At 40.8% G+C, this 20999-nt stretch overlaps 1 protein-coding gene across 3 annotated transcripts in view; it reads left to right on the top strand.

The window, feature by feature from the left end:
- AMOT (angiomotin) overlaps positions 1 to 17873 on the top strand; it is a 76139-nt gene extending 58266 nt beyond the window's left edge. For all 3 annotated transcript variants that reach the window (XM_073560939.1, XM_073560940.1, XM_073560941.1), the window contains 6 exons: positions 3033 to 3182; positions 5945 to 6135; positions 12203 to 12325; positions 12884 to 13116; positions 13486 to 13710; positions 14854 to 17873. In XM_073560939.1, coding sequence (XP_073417040.1) covers positions 3033 to 3182; positions 5945 to 6135; positions 12203 to 12325; positions 12884 to 13116; positions 13486 to 13710; positions 14854 to 14951 — 1020 coding nt within the window. In that variant the 3' untranslated portion in view covers positions 14952 to 17873. The remainder of the gene's footprint in view (positions 1 to 3032; positions 3183 to 5944; positions 6136 to 12202; positions 12326 to 12883; positions 13117 to 13485; positions 13711 to 14853) is intronic.
- The last annotated feature ends 3126 nt before the right edge of the window (positions 17874 to 20999 follow it).

Raw genomic sequence — 20999 nt, 5'->3', positions numbered from 1 at the left:
ATAAGCAATTGATAAAATACTTAATTTGTTAAGTGAGACCACATTAGTTTCTCAAATGATGGGAAAATAAGTTGTCAAGGCTGAGAAATGTGGTTTTGGACACCTTTTAATCATCTTCTTAAAGATTTTAAATGTTGGTTACTGATTAGTAAAAACCCTGCTTCTCCTCAATCCACACATTCCACCAGAGTTTTACCACTCGTGCTTCCGTAAGTGGCTCAATATTCCCAAAACTGTCAGCTCCCGGCTTGTAATGATGCACAGATTGCCAGCTTTGACTTTTACTGCTGCATTTACCCACTTCATTAATAAACTAGACTAGAAATGCCTTCTACTCTGCTGGGAGTCTGGGAAGTGTCTTGAGAAAGGAATTTATAGTAAATGAAGATGTATTTTTTTTAAAAAAAATTCTTGTTTTACGGTCTGGAACTCATCAGAATCATTGTAACATTCCAAAAGGAGAGGAACGTTGTTTATCAGGCTGCAAGACCGGTGGAACAACCCACACTGCTGCCTGCCTTCAGCGTCCACATGAAGCAAATACCTAATCCTTTTTCTATAGAATTAAAATTGAAAAACTGAATAAAAAGTAAAGTCAGAATATGTGACAATAATACTTTAGTGCATATTGGTAACCCATATGGACTACATAATAAGTAATGAACAGTTTTGCATCATGTCGTAATTTTGAGTGATTAGGCTATTGCACATAGTAATAAATATTGTAGCTGTAAATTAATAATCAATTGGACAAATTGGGCCAGAGTTTTTGATGATTGTACAAAGCAATGTTAGCGAGCCTTGCATTTCTGGTGTGTGTATGGCACCCCTGCTAGCTAAGTGGAATTATGCAGAAGGTGAGTTTGATTTGGTATCGCAAAGACCCTACAGAGCAGTCATGATACAGATTCAGGCACGTCAATATATCATTAAGTGTTAGGGCGAAAAGTTGTGGTTCAGTGACATGTTCTTGGCCATCTGTGTTTTGCTCAAGTGTCATGACAATTATGACTCTGTGATGGACCGGCATCTCCGGCCAACCTTATACCATAAGAGGTATCCTGAGCCGCATGTATAAACAGAGGGGATTCCACTCATAGTTCTGTCAAGTGCATACTAAAAGAGACTTTGCTTGGCAAGGATTTGGGATATACTGGATGCTTTACATACTAGAACTGGACCATAAAAGGCAGGAGAACATAATGTGGGCACATTGCTGCCTATGTCCTGCATGACTCTGCATTCACCTTTTCCTTGGCTCAGGAGTCACGATTTTTACGTATACCGTATTCTATGGCAAATCCTAACACTCTGATTATCACAGAGCAAAGCAGAATATAAATAACATGCTCTTTGCTGTATAAATGCTGATTCTGGTGCCCAACCTAGTAAAATTAGGAGGGGTCTTGTGAAGGAGTTTAAGCTCAGTATGGGAGGTGGGGTGCATGGAAATGAACTGGGAATAGTTCTTTATCCTTCAAATTATATGCTTCTCTCTTTGTAAGAGTAATTAAACTCTGAAGAGTGTCTATTTGGATTTTTGTTACGTCATGGGCATAAAGTGGTTAAGGAAAATTCTCATCTCTTTGAAATGTGACCAAACTGGTATATAGTGCCGCTCAGCCTCCCATGTGAGCAGGTAAGGACAGGTCTCCTAAGTGGTATTCTCACTCACCTGTTTTGCCAGTTATAGGATGTGGAATATCTAGTCATCCAAAGACCTTTGCAACAAGCGGGTTTAGACTCCGTTTCCTTTAGAAGACAGATATTTGCTGACAAGGTAGAATGTGGCTTGACACAGTTTATTGTCTTCCCTTTACACATTAAATTCAAATTGGCTAAACTTGCTATTATCATCGGGGTCGGCTGACTGTAATGTGTTTCGGGGCTTCCTAAAGCCCGCCGAAACACAGAAAGTTGAATATGGGTTTAGCTGATTGCCTGATTATTTATTATGGCAGCACGGTGGCTCAGTGGTTAGCACTGCAGTCTTGCAGTTCAAATCCCACCAAGGACAACATCTGCAACGAGTTTGTATGTTCTCCCCGTGTTTGCGTGGGTTTCCTCCGGGTACTCCGGTTTCCTCCCACATTCCAAAGACATACTGATAGGGAATTTAGATTGTGAGCCCCATCGGGGACAGTGATGATAATGTGTGCAAACTGTAAAGCGCTGCGGAATATGTTAGCGCTATATAAAAATAAAGATTATTATTGCTTATGTAGTGCTGTCATATTCCACAGCACTTTACAGACATTATCATCACTGTCCTCATTGGGTCTCAGAATCTAAACTCCCTATCAGTATGTCTTTGGAGTGTGGGCGGAGAACAAATGTCATTGAGCCACCATATCCAACTAACAAGTATCATTAATGAGTCCTACATACACAAGAGCAGTGTAGGCAGGTTTGGACGACGATGGTTTAATGTGCTTGTGACCTTAATTCTTTCCTGACAGATGATATTGAAATTACAATAATGTTTCAATTAAAACAAGAACTTTTGCGCCTCTTTCTATTGAAAACCCACAAAAACTTGTCCAGTCAGCGTTTAAGTAATGGGAAGACAGGAGTGAGAATTTTTGACCCAATAAATGTTTAAACGCTTGACAGCTTAGGACATCTTTTATTCATCCATCCATCCATCCATCCATCCATCTATCCAGATTTGGAAAAGAGTAACTTTGTCTAGATTTAGAGTCTCCTGTTTTTTTGTTCCAATGCTGTACTTCATTAGGGGGTTCTCCGATAACTATCACATGTTCAGAACATAGCCATTAGTTTTCACAACCAACAATAGAGATTAATCTGTCTTTTTCCTTTGGAAAAAGTAACTTGTTTAATTTCCAAATTTATATAAAAGGGCACAGACCTTTTTATGTAAACGTTAACTGTAAAATAACGGGGAATATAGAAATTGTACCTTCAGGTAGTCAATAGTGAAGAAATCACTGGCTGACGGCCATTTATGTAGACACCTGAACTTCACAAAGGGACTTTTGTTAACACCACACTTCTCATCTCATTTCTAGTTGAAGAAGAAGCAGGTTTATGTTGACAAAGTAGAAAAGATGCAGCAGGCCTTGGCTCAGCTCCAGGCTGCCTGTGAGAAGCGAGAACAACTGGAACATCGACTGCGCACCAGGCTGGAAAGAGAACTGGAGTCTCTACGAATGCAGCAGGTACCACTATTGGGGTTCCCATTATTTTTCTTAAGTTTCGTTATCCAGTTCTTTTATTTTTAAATGCATAAATAGAAATAGTTCAGTTAATGTAAATTGTTGTCATTGGAGAAAGATATTTTCTGATGGGATTGTGATGTTTTGTATCTCGCTTTCCCCTGGTTCAACAGGAACAATTTTGCTTTCCATCTTGCCTTTGATTAGTGTTCTACATCTTTTTCTTTATGCTGCCTTTCTATTATGCATATACTTGTTCCCTGTACTGGCGTCGCTTCTCCACTCAGCCCAGGGTCCACCGCTAGTCAATTTATTGATTGCTGGAGTAACTTCATTTCTTTATATACTAGTATACTAGTGTGTGTATAGACACATATAATGAATTTGCACCAAATATAGAGGGATATACTGTATATTTTTTTAAGTTTAGTGCTGATATGGGGTCTCTTTTAAGGGGTTATCCATTGCTCAGACGTTCCCATTTTAAATGCTGTATATCCCCTTTCCCTGTTGCCATCCCAGGGATGTCACCCCCTGACTCCTGTTTCTCACCTGACCTTGTTATGCAACAATGACCATCGGCTGTCTCTAATGGCCTGCATCGCTCAGACTTCCCTTGGGATGAAACGCAAGTGTCCATTGGAAGTGTGAGAGAACTGCAGCACATTAGCAGCCCCTGATTATCTGCAGCCTTCACATGACATGACAATGTCAAGCGAGTAACTGAAAACCCGGCGCTGACATTGCTGGAGTGGCGCCGGTGCAGAAGGTGAGTATCTCACTGGCACTATTTTTTAAAATTTTACACTAGGGCGAATAGCCTTTAAGAAAGGGTGTCCGAGTAGTGGATAACTGCTTTAAAGTCATTATAAAAGGCTGATGATAATGCAATAACGGACTATCTTTTAGAGTCCTTGACTCCAAAACTTTGGGTTCGTGCACACGCTGCAGATCTGGCCCTGCGGATCCTCAGCAGATTCTGCTGCGTTTACATTTCCATTCAAGTCTACCTGTTTTCAAAAACGCAGTGCACGTGCTGCGGATTTTTCCGCGGGTTCAAATCTGCAGCATGTCAATTCTTCGGATTCCACAGCGTTTTGACACCTGCTCCATTGTACAGGTGTCAAAACGCAGGCAAATCCACAGGTAAAACGCAAGTCATTTTACCTGCGGATTACCTGCAAATCCACACAGAAAAATCCGCAGCGTGTGCACATACCCTTATACCAAAACTAAGTAAAAAAGCTATCCGTATCTGTTACTCCACCACACTTCCTAAGTACTGTGTAAGTATGGTGCAGTGTAATGAACCCTACATATCCTTATTTTTTGATGGGCTTGCAGTAACCCAGTGGTGCAGGATATCTGGATTATGTTTGGTAAATGTGATGCTGAATGCTACTGTTTAGCTTTTTAATTGTGTTTTTGTGTTTTTTTTCAGCTTTTCTGAATGTTTCCCTTTGTATTTATGTTATTATCATAATCCACGCGCACATTAAATATACATTGGCCTTCATATAACAGACCGACAGACGCCCCAGAAATAGCCGGTATAATTTTAGTTCTTTCTTTGGCTGGAGCAAAGTGCTGCGTGTGCACATTACTACTAAATTATTTGCACAGTCAGGTCATTGCAAACCCCCAGCCTTCCAAGAGTCCTGCAAAAACTAGCAAGGGTGAACTATGGTCAGCAGCTCCTGCAGAGAGCCAGCACAACAATCGCCTTGTTTGTGTGTTGTGTCCAGAAGGAAAACCTAATCCTGCTTCCCCTAACGCTGCTTCTTCAAGGACTGGACTTGTCCGCAGAGTTCCCAGTGTCTTGTATGCTAACATGTGGAGAGTCTCTTTTCTCCATCTATGCTTCATTGTTCTCCTGTCCCGAACATTATACCATTATGTCTATTGAATGCTGCTTTATATTTTAGTGTGCGCATCCTATCCAACGTCAAAAAGTTACTTTAGTCAAACTGGGAGCCCACCTTGTGGTACTGGCATGGTAGACCCTTACCTACCTCCCCATTTCTTACTGCAGCTCCCATTCCATGCCTGCCATTGCATCAGTGTGTAAGGAAAATTCACTCATGGCTCACAAGATTGTGATTTGTTCAGTATTTTCCATGTTTTCATCTTTTTCTGTGCTGGAGCTAAATGTCTGTGCTGGAGCTAAATATTCAGCTCGTGTGCAGATAAAGGCAACTTAATGTTGCTTTATCTGTACGTGTGCGGAACACTTTCAGTGCAGACATAAAAAAGGGATGCAGCTGGGGTAATGGTTCACGTGGGTAAATCATGGAAGTCCAGAGTATATTATGACTAAGCGTGTGCTAGTCCCTAGGGGTGTTCTCTCTCAAAGTGCGTCAGGCTGCTGTTGAGTAGTGCATTTATGACATATTTTTAACCTAACTGAATAAAGTTGTGGATTAATTGAAACTCTCCTTGGGTGCTGTATTTCATTTATTTATTTTTTACTTTTACTCACTTATATGGCGCCATTATTTCCACATCTCTTTACAGACATTATCATCACTGTCCCCATTGGGGCTCATAATCTACGTTCCCTATCAATATGTCTTTGAAGTGTGGGAGGAAACCACACAGTAAACATTTCAATACGTATGAGATATTTAGCTTTGGTTGAAGCATCGTTTTTGTAACTTTATGTAATAGTGATACCTCTATGGCTGAAGATGCTGTACAACTATGGAAGCTATAGTGTCTTGTTGTCCATATTAAGTCAAACTTACACAAGTTCATTTTTGTTACAGCGCCAAGGAAATACTCAATCTACCAGTGTTTCTGAGTATAATGCTGCCGCCCTAATGGAGCTTCTCCGAGAGAAAGAGGAGAGGGTGCTGGCTCTGGAAGCAGACATGACCAAGTGGGAGCAGAAGTACTTGGAGGAGAGCGTAATGAGACAGTTCGCACTGGATGCTGCTGCTACTGTGGCTGCACAGAGGTGACTGACTGATATTTTGTGGACATATTCTTAATTGTTGTTGTTTTTTTTTCCCTTGCAAATATAGGTGTGATCTGCTTTCAAATCTTGCCTGCCTGCCTTACTGGAAGTGCAGCTACAGGGAGAAAATGAACTTATATCCTCCCTGCGGTCGCTCGATATCAGTCATAAGGGAAGTGCAGGGAGCGGTTACAATTGTCATTCACTATACGGTAAGTGACGGTTGTAGTCTCTCCTTGACATATTGATTGACAGCCCACTCTGCAGCGAGTATGTGCAGAGTAGGCTGTCAAAGTGCCGGGAAGCAATTACAACCACTGCTCACCAAAAAGTGCATGGTCATAACAGCTCCCTGGACACCCTATGCCTAGAAGCGAGTGGCTTGAGGAAGGATTTAAGTTCATTTTCTCCTTGAAGTCACTGCTCCAGTAAGACAGACATGCAAGATTTAACATTATTTACAGACAGATTGCCCCTGTAGGTAAATAGCGTTTCAGACATGACAGGTTCCCTTTTAAAGATGTTATCCAGGACTATTTAATTTTTTACTTCGGGACTAACAACTTAGAAGCAGGTGGTTGCTTACTACCTGCCTTTTATGCCTGGTGCTGATCTCTGCTAGCATGGAGTGCTCACAGGCCGCTCCTGCCGGCAGAGATGTCACATCAGCACAGCAGCGGCTTCTCTTCCACTCTGCTCTTTTGATGTGGTGTGACTACTGACATCATGCTGAATGACAGCTAGCACTCTGCTGCCTAACTGCGGGATGTGGGCTGTCTTATCAGCTTGATGTCTGCAGTCACGCCCCGTTGATATTGCAGCTTGGAAAAGGAAGAGCCTCTGATAACATCTGAGTATTTGGGACGTGCTCAGATAATATATTCAAGTCTCTGTGGCTGCATGTTTTGCGGGGATTGCCAAACAAATAGACAATCCCTGCATCTGTTGACATGGAGCAGCTGAATCGCTGGAAGGAGCGGTAAGTGACTGCTCTGAGCCACTGCGGAGTAGAACAGGCAGGTAGATGTTTCTGTTAGCAACTACCTGTTTGTCAGTTTTTAGACCTATAGCAAAAAAAAAAAAATGGACCTGGGCAACCTCTTTAGCTTAATCATTTCACTTAATAGTGATAAGCTAATGTGCTCTGATAACATTTGAGCATTTGGGGCGTGCTCCGATAATATATTCAAGTCTCTGTGGCTGCATGTTTTCCGGGGATTGCCAAACAGACAATCCCTGCATCTGTTGCAGCTGTCTACCGCTGCAAAACATGCAGCCACAGAGACTTGAATATATTATCTGAGCATGCCCCAAGATACTCGGATAAGAACTGAGCATGCTTGGATAACATGTTATCCGATCACATTTGCTCATCACTATTCCATAACCTTTTTGTGTAACCTTAACCATACATTTTTCTGCTGGTGTATAACCAGATTTAACTAAGAACTCAATGTGGAAGCTGGAAACTTGTAATATAGTTGAAGTGGAAAGGTTGGATTGGTTAGATCTTCATTATAAATTAGGCATTAACTAGGGATGGGCAAACTGGACACGTTGCTCAAAGCTGCATTTTCCTTCTTTGGAAAATTTTTTACCCTGCACTTTTCACTATAAAGAGAGTTGTTATTGTTGTGGTGTAAGTTACTTAACCCCTTTCTGACCTTGGACGCAATAGTACATCCAAGGTCAGATCCCCCCACTTTGATGAGACTCCGGCTGTGAGCCGGCATCAAAGCTAGGACATGTCAGCTGTTTTCAACAGCTGATATGTGCCCACAATAGGCGCAGGTGGAATCACGATCCACCCGCACCTATTAACTAGTTAAATGCCGCTGTCAAATGCTGACAGCGGCATTTAATTAGCGTTCCAGCCGCTGGCCCGGAAATACGCGCATCGCTGACCCCCCCGTTACGTGATCGTGGGTCAGCGATGCATTGCCATAACAACCAGAGGAGACCTCTATGGTTGTTGATGCCGGATTGCTATGAGCGCCACCCGGTGGTCGGTGCTCATAGCAATGCTGTAGTTCAACTACATATAGGGGATCTGCTCATCGCCTATATGTAGCAGAGCCGATCAGGCTATGGCAGCTTCTAGCCTCCCATGGAGGCTATTGAGGCATGCCAAAATTAAAAAAAAAAAAAAAGTTTTAAAAAATATGAAAAAAAAAAAAAATATAAAAGTTTAAATCACCCCCCTTTCGTCCCAAAATTCAAAATAAAACCGTAAAAAAAAAATTACACATATTAGGTATCGCCGCATTCAGAATCGCCCGATCTATCAATAAAAGAAAAAAGGATTAACCTGATCGTTAAACAGCGAAGCAAGGGAAAAAATAGAGACGCCAGAATTACGTTTTTTTGGTTGCCGTGACATTGCATTAAATTGCAATTACAGGCGATTTTACCGCACTTGGAATTTTTTTCCCATTTTCGAATACGCGACATGCTAAAACCAATGATGTCATTCAAAAGTACAACTCGTCCTGCAAAAAGTAAGCCCTCACACGGCCATATTGACGGAAAAATATAAAAGTTATGGCTCTGGGAAGAAACGCAAAACCGAAAAAAACTCTGGTCATTAAGGGGTTTATTGTCAGCCTGCAAATCCAAGTGTGAGGGATCTCACAGGTTTAGTGAGGCGCTCCTAGTGAGGGGCGATATATATCACCAGTCCAGGCTAGGGGATATATATTTCAACCTCCCAGCCGTCACTGCCAGAGTTCTTCACTAAAACAATATGGTATTCTGCCACCAGTTCCTCGTTCAACATAAGCCCTGTCCGACAACAGGCTTATATCAGGTCAGAAACCGACCCGGGTAGCATGCAATTGACCAACCGAGCGTGCGGAGGTGGGAATTTGTGAATCGAGATACAAGAGCAGCCCAAGATTAATTTTATATTTAATCGCCGAAAAGGCGCACTAGAAATATACAGGTATATATTTACAAGAACAATATACAGGTATACAGTCACAAGTGTAGTACAAGGAATAGGGTATAGATAGGTTGCAATTACCATGTTATGTAGCATGTGACCACAGGGAGGTTCTGATGGATCACAGGTCCAAATCTTAGTTACGTGGTTCCCTTGGCTGCGGCGGCTAATGGGTCCTCCTGCCAGTAGAAAACTAAGTCCAAAATCAGGGTCTGCCTTATATCTACTAGGCTGTTCCCTCCCACATTGTCCAGAATCGTGGATGGCCCATAACTTTGCGCCCAAAGCTCTGAATTGGGTTGGTTGTGCTGCCACTGGGTTCGGCTGGATTTTATCTGTGCATAGAGACCAAATATGCCTACCGTATGTAATTCCTGTTAGCTGTGCTTTATAACTCCATAATGCAGGGTTCTGGAGGTGGCTAAATAACATGAGCATGTGGGGAAATGAATGCCGTATCCGATTATGTGCTTGGCTAGTCTCAGAGAGTTTGCATTCTGTTATAGCTAATTTTCTAGATTCAGTAACTCAGAGCCTGCTGTGACTTGTTGTACCATGTGGTCTCCATGTGCATCAGTCAGACAAAAGAGCCAGCTGGCTGCAGCTGCAAAAAAAAAGTTTGCACCCTTGTGTGAAGAGCTTCAAAGAGTTTCTTCCTGGCTCTCTTAATTAAAAGAAAATGATCCTGTGGAATCCCAAGGGTGTGGGCACATTTCAGGAGGGGAGAGACTTTTTTACTTAGTCCCTCACACCCAGTATGTCCTGATGTAGTGAAAAATTGCTCAGACCCTATAGATGGCTCTTTGGTGTGCTGTGCATTCTGCCCTTATCTTATCTGCTGGTGAGCTCTTCTCAGGACTCGGTGTTGGAATTCACTAGTTATTTCAGGGACATGGCTGTTTGAAGAGCTGAAAGTTGTAAAACTGCATATCTGGGTTCTGAGCCAGCTAGTGTAAGCAAATGACTTAACTGTATGTGCTCCTGCCGAACGTTCTGCAAGGTATATGCACAATGTTCATAAATACTAGTCCATTCCATATAGTGACTGTCACCTACGTTTTTTAGTTGTCACCTATCCCAACCTTTTTGTTGGGGGAAAACTTTGAAACTTTTTCACATCTTACAAAACTGCTACATTGAGTTTACTCTCTGGAATAAGAATCCATCTTCCATAAGTGTCATCGAGCAGCGGTGAGGGTCACCGGAATTTTACTTTCAAAGCATAAGCTGTATGAAGACAGATAACGTTGGGAATCACTAGGTTACATAAGAGGCATTCTGCATTTTTTGGGCAGCCCTTTTTTGGCAAGCCATAGTCCATTATGTTCATACAGTTTTATGCAATGATTTTGTAGTGGAAACTTGGACATGACATATTATGTTGTTTGAAATCGGAATGCAACATTTCTTTACATACAGTCGCGGTTTTTACCAATCTGAATATTTTTTTTTTCCACAAAACCCTTCAGTAACTGACATGTCTCCTAATGGGGTGGATTCTGCCCAAATGATTCTTAATAATGGGGCTAATCCTTGTGTAGACAAGCCGTAGTTTAAACTGCAAATCCTCAGGATAAAAAAAAACAGAGTTATAACTGTACATTTTGGAGCAAATACAGGTCCCTGCTTTTTTTTTTTTTTTTTTTAAATTGGTGATTTTGTGTGAAAATCTCATTACCTCCCTGCTGTAAAACCTACAGCTTTAAGGGCTAGACCTGCTCTCATCTCTTCCTCATCGAGAAGTGAATGTTAGTCATACCTTCCGAAACCCAAGCACCATATCCGCCAATTTCACATGCATCCTGGAAGTTAAAGTAGATGTGATATCATCTGCCCTTGTACTTCTCAATGCAGAAGTGAGCAGGCAGGACTAGTCCTTTAACTCTTGCCTGGCTTCGATGGAAAATCAGAGTAACTGTAAATTTTGTGTCTTAACTGATAAATTTTCCCTCAGAATATGGGTTTGTGCCCGCAAAATTGTATTTAGGAAGTTAAGAAAAATCTGGCAGACACAACGTTCCTAACATAGAGGCTGAACAAGAGCAATGTTAAAATCAGAAATTTGGAAAACTAACTTGAGTCAATTGTACGGTAAAATGCAGCGCTGTATTTTCTGCTTGATGGCAAGAAATCCTGTTCAACCTTGGTCCACATTACTCCACTATTTTGAGTTGTGTTCTCCATAGTTTTTCCCTTCTAGTGCTCTACAATTTTTCTGCTATAATAATGGAAATGAATATTTATGCTGATTTATTGTGTGTTGGAAGCAAAATTGTATGATTATTCCGATTTCTTCTTGTTAACTGTGATAACCTTGTGAGCTTAAACAACTTCTTAAGTTTGAGTATTACTTCATTAAAAAAAATAATCTTTTATTAGAGTGCTGTTTAGTTCCTTTCACCCCCTCTACTCCATGACTGATGGATTATTTTATCCATGTACGATGTTGGGTAAGGCATTTCTACACTTAGGACTTGCTCACACAAGCGATGACTCTCTGTTCTTAGAGAATAGGATTGATTATGTTGATGACACTCAGCTCAAACTCTGATCCGCGTTTGATCAAAGTGTTGGTTTACTATGATTCGATTATCTTGCATGACAGAAACGTATCACAGGTGCGGAAAAGACGGGGAACTTAATTTATCCATTTTTTCCATTGTCTGTGTTCACATCAATCAGAACTCGTCCGAGTTATACTCTCGTGTAACAGAGCCCTTAAAGTGTAACTGAATTTTCACAAAACTTTTCACGTTTCAGAAATTCTTGTTGGTGAGCTTTTCCACTACTAAAACAAGGAAGCAGCATCAATCTACCGAGCACTGTTCTGACTAAGGATTGGCTCATACATTTTCTTGAGCCCTTCTTCAGTCGGGCGGGGAGAGCATTGCTCGACTTTTCCCGCAATTGTTTTAGCGATCCTCTGTTGGCAACTCAGCAGCCAAACCTCCACCGTTCACAGCTTCTGACATGTCTCTGATATGTAAAAAGTTTTGTGAAAGTGCAGTTACTCATTAAGTGTTATAAGTGCTAAGAAATGCCTTTTGTATTGGCCATGACTTTTACTTGTGTCTTGTGTCCTGACTTGGGGTCTAATCTCTGTGCTATTTACATATCTTATTCCAGGGATACCAGCTCAATAAGCCATTCTCCCAGTGCAAGCTTTGATATCACCCTGGAGGCCCGTATCCAGAAGGAAGAAGAAGAGATACTTTTAGCCAATAGACGATGTGTAGATATGGAGGGAAGGTGAGATCTAAGGTGTCATGAATACCTTTTTGGTTTCATAATTCTTCTGAAAAGTTTGGACTCTCCTAGACTACTTGATGGCTGATGTTTTCTTAACATTCCAATTTGCTTTAAAAAAAATCTATGATAAACCTGCCTATTCCGAGCAAATGGGTCAAATACTGTAAATGTAAACTAGCGCATAACACTTCCTTTCTCCTGATTATTGGGAGAATTCTAAAATAAGATGAGTTTTTCCATGAGGCAGAACAGAAGCGGTTACACCAGTGGAACATCTCATTGTTGGCTTCCCTAGAGAGTTCACAATTTTATCTTTGTTTGGCGTACAGTGGACGGACAGCAGAAGTGATGACGTTGTGGTGAATCCGCCATGCAACAATTCAAAGCAGCAGGTGGCATACCTATTAGAATTAAGATCTTCACTGTTCAGTTGAGATTTAACGTTTTGATGGCTAGAGTAGCCAAGGGCTGCTGATGGCAATATCCGACTATAGTAACTATTAAAATTTAATTAATCTAAGTTTAAATGTAAAGATGGCTCTCTCTTATCTGTGCCAGGATAAAGACTCTTCATGCTCAAATAATTGAGAAGGACGCTATGATTAAGGTGCTTCAACAACGTTCTCGTAAAGATCCCAACAAGACAGATCAACCATCTTCCATGCGCCCATCAAAGTCCCTAATGTCTATCTCCAATGCAAGCTCTGGACTACTCTCTCACTCTTCTACACTCAGCAGCACGCCCATCCTGGAGGAAAAGCGAGAGGACAAAAGCTGGAAAGGCAGTTTGGGTATGATCCAATACTATATACGGTACTTTATTAATAAATGTGAATCCATATGTACTGCAGAAGGTTTCTCCACATCGTGCCCATGCTTTGAGTATTTCATACTGTTCTCGCTATCCTCTATGAATGGCGTTGTTAGTAATACTGCCCAAAAATTTATTCAGGTGATTTTTGAGTATTTTTTAAAGAAAGTTATTTAGTGATTTGTCCCTATAAAAACAAAAAAAAAATGAAGTCAATTTTTAGGTCTAGAATACTTTTTTTAAATTTCTTTTTAAGGTGTAGGCAAAACTAGAATTCATAATAGAAAAAGCAAAGGGTGTATAATAAATGTGTTATTTATTAAACAATACGGTATTTATTCTTTTGTAGGTGTTCTGCTAGGGACAGAATATCGTGCGGAGTCCATCTCATCCACTCCTTCTCCTGTACTTCCATCCACACCACAACTTTCTGGACATTCAAAGACTGGTAGCAGAGATTGCTGCACACAGACAGATCGAAATAATGAGCAAAGCAAAGCCCCTTCAGTGAGTGCATCTCCAGGATCCGGGAGGCTGGCCACTCCTAGCCCTATGTACTACTCTGAGAAAACAGGTTAGTGTCAATCCAGCAAAGACTAATGTCTACAGAATGCAATTTTGTCTGTTTTAAATTGTCAAGTCTTTTGCTTCTTGCATCCAGTAATCTGAATTCCTCCAGACTTCAGATGGTTTCAGTACCGGGGTAATAAGAGAGCAGTTTTGAATTTATTGGCCTTCATAGTGTAGAACTTTTTAATTTTAATATCAACATTAAGGCTATGTGCACACGTACCGGAAGTCTCGCGGAAATTACCGCGAGAATTCCGGAATTCCATTCCGCGGGAAAATCGCATTTTAAATTCCCGCGATTTTCCCGCGGAAAAAATAGCATTTTGCAAGCGTAATTAGCTTGCAGAATGCTAGCGTTTTCCAAGCGATCTGCAGCATCGCTTGGAGAACTGATTGACAGGTTGGTCACACTCGTCAAACATAGTGTTTGACAAGTGTGACCAACTTTTTACTACTGAGGCCGCCTATGCAGCATCAGTAGTAAAAGATAAAATGTAAAAAAAAATAAAAAGTGGTATTCTTACCTTCCGACGTCCCGCGCAGCCGTTCCCAGTAATCCTTTGCGAAAATGCCCGCGATGACGTCCGTTCTCGCGGGATCGCGATGTCTCGCGAATGACTGCGAGACTTCGCGATCCCGCGAGAACGGACGTCATCGCGGGCATTTTCGCAAAGGATTACTGGGAACGAGAGCGTGGAGAGAAGCGGGAAGGCTGCGCGGGACGCCGGAACGTAAGAATAACAATATTTTTTATTTTAAATTCTATTTTTTACACCGATATGGTACCCAAAGCCCGGAGGACAGTCTCCTCTCCTCCGGACCGTGGGTACCATCCGCAAATGTTCTTCTTACTTTCCGCATGGTGTGCACAGCCACATGCGGGAAGTGAGCGGAACAATGCATTCCTATGGGTGCGGGATCGCCGCGATTCCGCAAAATTAATGAGCATGCTGCGGTTTTTACCGCAAAGCGATTCCGCCGTGGTAAAAACTGCAGCATTAGCACAGCATTGCGGAATCCCATAGGAATGCATGGGATGCTTATTTTTCGCGTTTTCACGGCAAAATCGCGCGGTTAAAACCGCCGTGGAAACGCGAAAAAAACGCCACGTGTGAACTCGGCCTAATTTTGTTTTTCTTCCCTACAGATGCAGTTTTTCAGTCCAACACCTTGGATCGAAAAAATCCTATTCCGTCCATGAGCCAAGATCTTACAGATGGGGAATTGGTGGAATATCTGATCTAATGAGAAAATTCTCTTTTTTTTTATTTTTTATTTGAACTGTTATGGTATTTATAGGAAGATCTACATCAAAGATATTTATACTCGATTTGTTTTCTTTTTTTCCATTCAAGCCGACTTTTTATATTTGTAAATTACATTAATGCCTTTTGTACAGAACTGAAGAGAACGAAGTGTTGAAAGTAATCTATAATTCTTGGCATGGAAAGCCTATGACCAATTTCTCTTTGTAGCTTAAAGCAAATGGCCTATCTGCTGGCAGAAGACTTGGCACCTGGTCTTTTTGGATGGCATTAGGGGATACTTAGATGATCATTTAAATGGGGAAAGAATTGAATGTTCTTCTGGCAGCTGTATACTTTTATGTTGCCCACCCACTTTTCAGAGCATGGAAATGTACTAGTTTATACCTCATTGGTAAAACAAAAAAACCTCTCAGAGGTCTAGTTTCTAGTCTAGAAATGCTTTTATACTAATGAGCATGATGGTGAGAAAGTGACGACTCCAGCCGAGCATGATGGTGAGCACTCCAATCTGAGCATGATAGTGAACTCTTCCTTTTGATCATGATGGTGAGCACCCCCATGTGAGCATGGTGGCGAGCACCCCCCCTTTGAGCATGATGGTGAGCACCCCCCCTTAAGCATGATGGCGAGCACCTCCCCTTTGAGCATAATGGCGAGCACCCCCCCCATGTGAGCATGATGGCAAACCCTCCATGTGACCATGACCATTTCTCACCCTGATTTGTGAACTGCATCTAACATTCCATTGTTCTAATTACATTGTGTAATTCATGCATAATTATCTGCAGTGTTTTTATTATCTACAATGCCTGAACATATATGCACAGAAAATAAGTCAAATCTATAGCAGTGTACTGGAGAATATGTATGTTAAGGATGCATGTAGAAAGATATTGCATGTTCTCTAAAGCAAATAGGACTCAAATATGGACATGAGGGAATAAACTTTGTTTCCAATAGCAATGGCTTCACTTGCAAGCTTTTGCTTGCACTGATTTGCCATAGACTGGATCATTGTTGTTTTGCCCCCTGACCCTGTGAAGGTGATTGCATAGCACATTGCTTTATATTGGAATGCTATTTGCTGACATGTGAGTTAAACATATAGGAAGGTCACATTGATTTGAGTCTAGAAGTTGGGAATGGATTACCCCAGTGTTTGCACAAATGAATCCCAGCATGTCTCATTGGCAAAATTTAAAATTCTCTCACTGGTTTATATAACATAGTCCCAGGTTCCAGCACCCATTTGTCAAGTGTTAGTCATCCCAGCTCCTAGACCCCAGCCTAGACGTGGCATTGAGGATTTATTCTATGGGTCTGAACATTTCTTGGATCCTGCACAGTTACAGTGCTTAAAAAAAAAAAAAAAAGCAGAACGGGGGACATCACAAAATGCAATCATGATTAAGACAATTTTCCATAACCTCTTGACAAGTTTTTTTTTAGTTGCTATCTATTTATTGATCCATGAATTTGTTATGATCCTAGCCTTGTCGCTACATGCAGGAATCCATATTGGTCGCCTTTACGTCACCAGAGGTTATCATAGAAATTGAATTATGGCATCACTGTGGAATATGAGTCTATGTACTGAATTATAAAGGAGTATCCACAAATGGCTAGACCACAGATCATTTTTATAGGGCCTAAATGATGTGTTAGTAAAGGGTGTATGGCAACATTTTGTCCACTCTAGAGCTACAGTAATAATGGGTGCTAACCACAGTTCTCAAAAGATGCAAATACTTGTTGTTTTTCATGAAAGAAAGCTGATTATGTTCTCCATGGTTGCCCTCTTCTGTATCCACCTCCTCTTTGTGGCACTTTTCCTTTGTGGCACCCCCTCTTTGTGGCATCTCCTATCTTTGGCACTTTTCCTTTGTAGCAACCTTCTTGGCATTGTCATTTATTGTCCTTGGTCTAGGCTACAAAATATACTGTTACGTTTGTCTAGGTTACAAATAACTGTCAAGACTTTTTTTTTTACCATTCATTGTGGTAATGCAAACTTTTTTGCTAAGTTACCAATAATTTTTTTATTAACCATATATCTTATTTCAGTCAGATTCACAAATATCACTTTTTTTTTTAAATATTTAAATATTTTTTTCCCATGTAGTTGGAATTTCAGCTGGTCAGCGACATACTTTCTATACATATTTTAAATATGTAGACTGAGATTTCTACTCATAAATGAAGGAGATTATTAGAGAATTATAAAATTAATTTAATTCAGACAGTATTCAGAAGAAGCAGCCTGATGCAACCTTGCTTAGCAGATACGGTTAGGTATCTGAGGATTTTCATTTAGTTAGTTTTACTGCAGGTAAATATCAGTTTAACAGGGGATGGAAAACAATGTAGATATCCTGAAGATGTAAATACTTTTTGACCTGCTGAATGTTTTGTGGGTTATTATGCTTCAGAGCACATTGTTCTGTTGATGATGACTTTGCACTGCCAGATAGGAGCATTTAATCTGATTTTTTTTTTTGTCATTTTATTTCTTTGCTTTTTTTTTCTAGGTATATTTTCATTAAATTCAACTTTTGCAGAGCAATATGTTGCTGGACACTGTGGTAGCTGAAAGGTTATTTAATGACTTGTATATTAAATGCATAATTTTCTTTTTTCTCTTTACCAAGTGGAACTTGGGTATTAATATTTAAGAAACATTTACTCCGTTTTGTTTTTTTATGTATAAGTTTAAGTTACTTTTATTCAGTCTGAATTTTATGCTTCTTTATTTGATCGCCTCTACAGTCAATGTGTATACTATGGTGAATGCCCGTCAATACAATCTCCTACTTGTTTTTAATCAAGTGGCAGTTTTGGCACTCCTCAGTAGAACATATTTCAGTTTGAGACTTTTTTTTCTTTTTTTTTTTTTTTTTTTTTTAAAAGACCCGAGCATCTTTCCTGTATTTTTCACCATCTTATTGTTTGCTTCTTCCGCTTTTATTGTGAGGCAGAGTAATGTGAAAACAAGAGAAGTATAGCTGCTGCTCTTGCCAAGACTGGCTTAAGCAGGAAAACGTAGTAGCGGTGCCAATACATTTTTATCCTGTTGTTCTGGCTGCTAGTCCCCCTCCTGTCCTCGCTACCAGCACCGTGTGTTAAGAGGAGAACAGAAAGGGGTTGGAACTGCCGGCTTCCTGGATACTAATGCCATAAGACCTAATTGTATTTATTTTTGGCAGGATTATGGGCCCTTACATTTGGTCTGAAATATTTCATTTGCACCCATTATGTTTAAACATGAAATATTGTCATGCCTCAGAATTAACATTTAGTAATCTATTAGTTAAATAACCCATCTGATAGTCTATGAATGATTTGCATCATTGCATCAGGGGCGGTCACAAAAAAAGGCCTCTGTGCAAGAACAATATATGGGTCCAGTAGTTCATCCTGATGCATAATTCCTCCAGCTTCGGAGGTGTATGTGGCCCCCTTACATCTCGAGCCCCTATGCAGCTGCACCAATGGTATGTCCGCATCTGATCTGCATGCGAAGAGAAATCGCTCCAAAGGGAGGCCATTGTTTCTGGTGGTAAACACTTCATATGTGTTGTTTGAGTTTGGCTGGCAGCTGTTTCCCCTCCTTCCTTTCTCCTATATACAGCCGACCATGCATGTTTTCTATGGAAGAGAGAGGGAGAAGTCACTAGCAGTCAGTTCTGTTGGCAGAAATCTCCTGTGAGGATTAGGCATGGGGATTCAATATGTCCGATTAGAGTTGAGCGACTTTGGTCGGATTGGGTTTCGTGAAACCCGAATGAAACAAAATAAGTTTCAGATGAAACTCGTCCGACTAGAGCAAAACAAAGTCGGAGTCTCGTCCGAAACCCGACCCCAATGCAAGTCAATGGGAAATAAAAGTCGGACGAAACTCCGACTTTTTTTGCTCTAGTCGGACGAGTTTCATCTGAAACTTATTTTGTTTCATTCGGGTTTCACGAAACCCGATCCGACCAAAGTCGCTCAACACTATGTCCGATTCAACATCCCTCCAATTCATCATCCCTCCAATTCATCTGTCAGGGTAGAATTGGGAGGCCCTCAATATATACATAAGGCGGACCTGCTAAAATAAGTGGTTTCGACTGAGTTTGCTCCTATGTTTAGACCTGAAGTCTCTTTACTCATTAAAGGGGATACATTAACTGATGACTACTGTTGAGCGAACATACTCGGATAGGGTGTTATCTGAGCATGTTCGGGTGCTAATCCACTGACTTTGGGGGTGCTCAAAAAATGTTATGAGTCCCCGCGGCTGCATGTCTTACCGCTGTTCGACAGTCGTCACACATGCATGTGTTGCACTCGTTGACTTGTAGCCGCGGGGACTCAAACATATTTTTCGAGCACGCCGAAGTCACTCGGTTAGCACATGGGCATGCTCATATAACACCTCATCCGAGCACGCTCGCTCATCACTATTGATGACTTATCTGTAGGTGAATGGGAGACAAGAGTAGTTGGCAGTGGCGGGTGTTCAAGTGAATGGGAGATAAACTGCAGTACTCGACTGCACCCTCCACTAACCAATGTACTGATCTGCTGTGATTCGCCCTGCATATTACTTACATTAGATCACTGCCAAAACAGATCTGATCCAGGTGGGTGCTGGATGTCGGACTGCCATTGATGTCATAGATCATAAATTGGTTAATCCCAGATAACCCCTTTTTAATGTGGTTCTCCAGTTAAGATGTACATACCATAGCGGCAGGTCACATTGATCCTATGGGGCCTTCTGAGCGAGAGATCTTAATGAGAACTTGTGCAGGACTTCCCTTTCCAAAGGAAGCGCTATTAGAAAACATGGGCATAGGAATTGGCTTTTGTCTTTACTATGGAATTTCTTATGTGTTCACAACTGTTCTCCACCTAAATTTATTTAAAACATATCTGCTTAATTTTGCAGATTGTAATGTTGAAGCGCATGCCTTTAATGCTGCCAAGCACTTTTTTTTTTCCCACTTCTGTTACATTAGTGCCAAGACAAAATTGGCTGTGGTCACCCTTTGAAGATTTTCTTAGTCATAACTAGGATCAGATCCAAAGAAAACCAAATAAGTGTCCATTCACACTTCTCCTTTGTTTTGGTTTGAGCAAGAATCCGTAAAGATATGGCTTGATCGTAGGACGGGAAATATACGTGAGGACTTGGGAGTACTTCAACCAACATTTAGAATTGGGCTATCCAGGGTGGATTTTCTCTTGGGGTTATATTCACACACTGCATATTTCTGTGGCTAAAAATCATTTTCCCGTTGGAGATATGAATTAACCCTTACAGGCATATTAAATGGCGAAAGTCCGTAGTAATGGCACTAGAACAGCAGATTGATTTGTGTGTGATTGCGCTGGAAATAATCAGTATGGAACGCACTTAAAGGATTTTATACAATATACCCACATTTGATATTAATACTACATTACATTGCAGGTATGTGACAAATTAGGAAGTCAGAAATTGTAAGGCGTCTTTCACTTGGCCATAATATGGGCACGTTTTAGTATTCACGTTATGGTGACATTATCTGTAGCTGCCATGGTTCTGTGTGGTTGTGAAAAAGCAGCCAAAGTAGGTGCAAAATGCACATAAAATGATGTTTCATCATTAAATATTAGTGGTTGGTTGTCCATGAAGAATTATTCCAGAGCAGATTCTAATCTGGGCTAGCGGTCCTATGAGAAAAAGGAAAAAAAATAGCCTTCTCTCTTTTGAATAGGAGTTCAAAATACATGAGATATATTTTCTGTCTCCATAAAGCACTTGCATTAGTCACTTGGATTTAGTGCATGTTCCTTGGAATCACAGTCCTTAATTGTGGCGTATTCTTGGTCATGTTCTTGTTGGATGCACTTCTTCACCTCCTAAATATGGCTCTAATGTTTTGCATTTTCTTTGAAAATTTAAAATGTATTGTTATGTTAATGCTGAAAAAATGTACACAGATGTCAAACGATTGTGTGTCTGTGATTCTGTACTTGATTACCAATCTGACTATCA

This window comes from Dendrobates tinctorius, unplaced genomic scaffold, assembly GCF_039654945.1.
Source record: "Dendrobates tinctorius isolate UK_male_01 unplaced genomic scaffold, ASM3965494v1 ptg000309l, whole genome shotgun sequence".
NCBI classification, from domain to species: domain Eukaryota; kingdom Metazoa; phylum Chordata; class Amphibia; order Anura; family Dendrobatidae; genus Dendrobates; species Dendrobates tinctorius.
The sequence above is the reverse complement of the archived record's forward strand: the minus strand, read 5'-3'. Positions and strand labels throughout refer to the sequence as shown.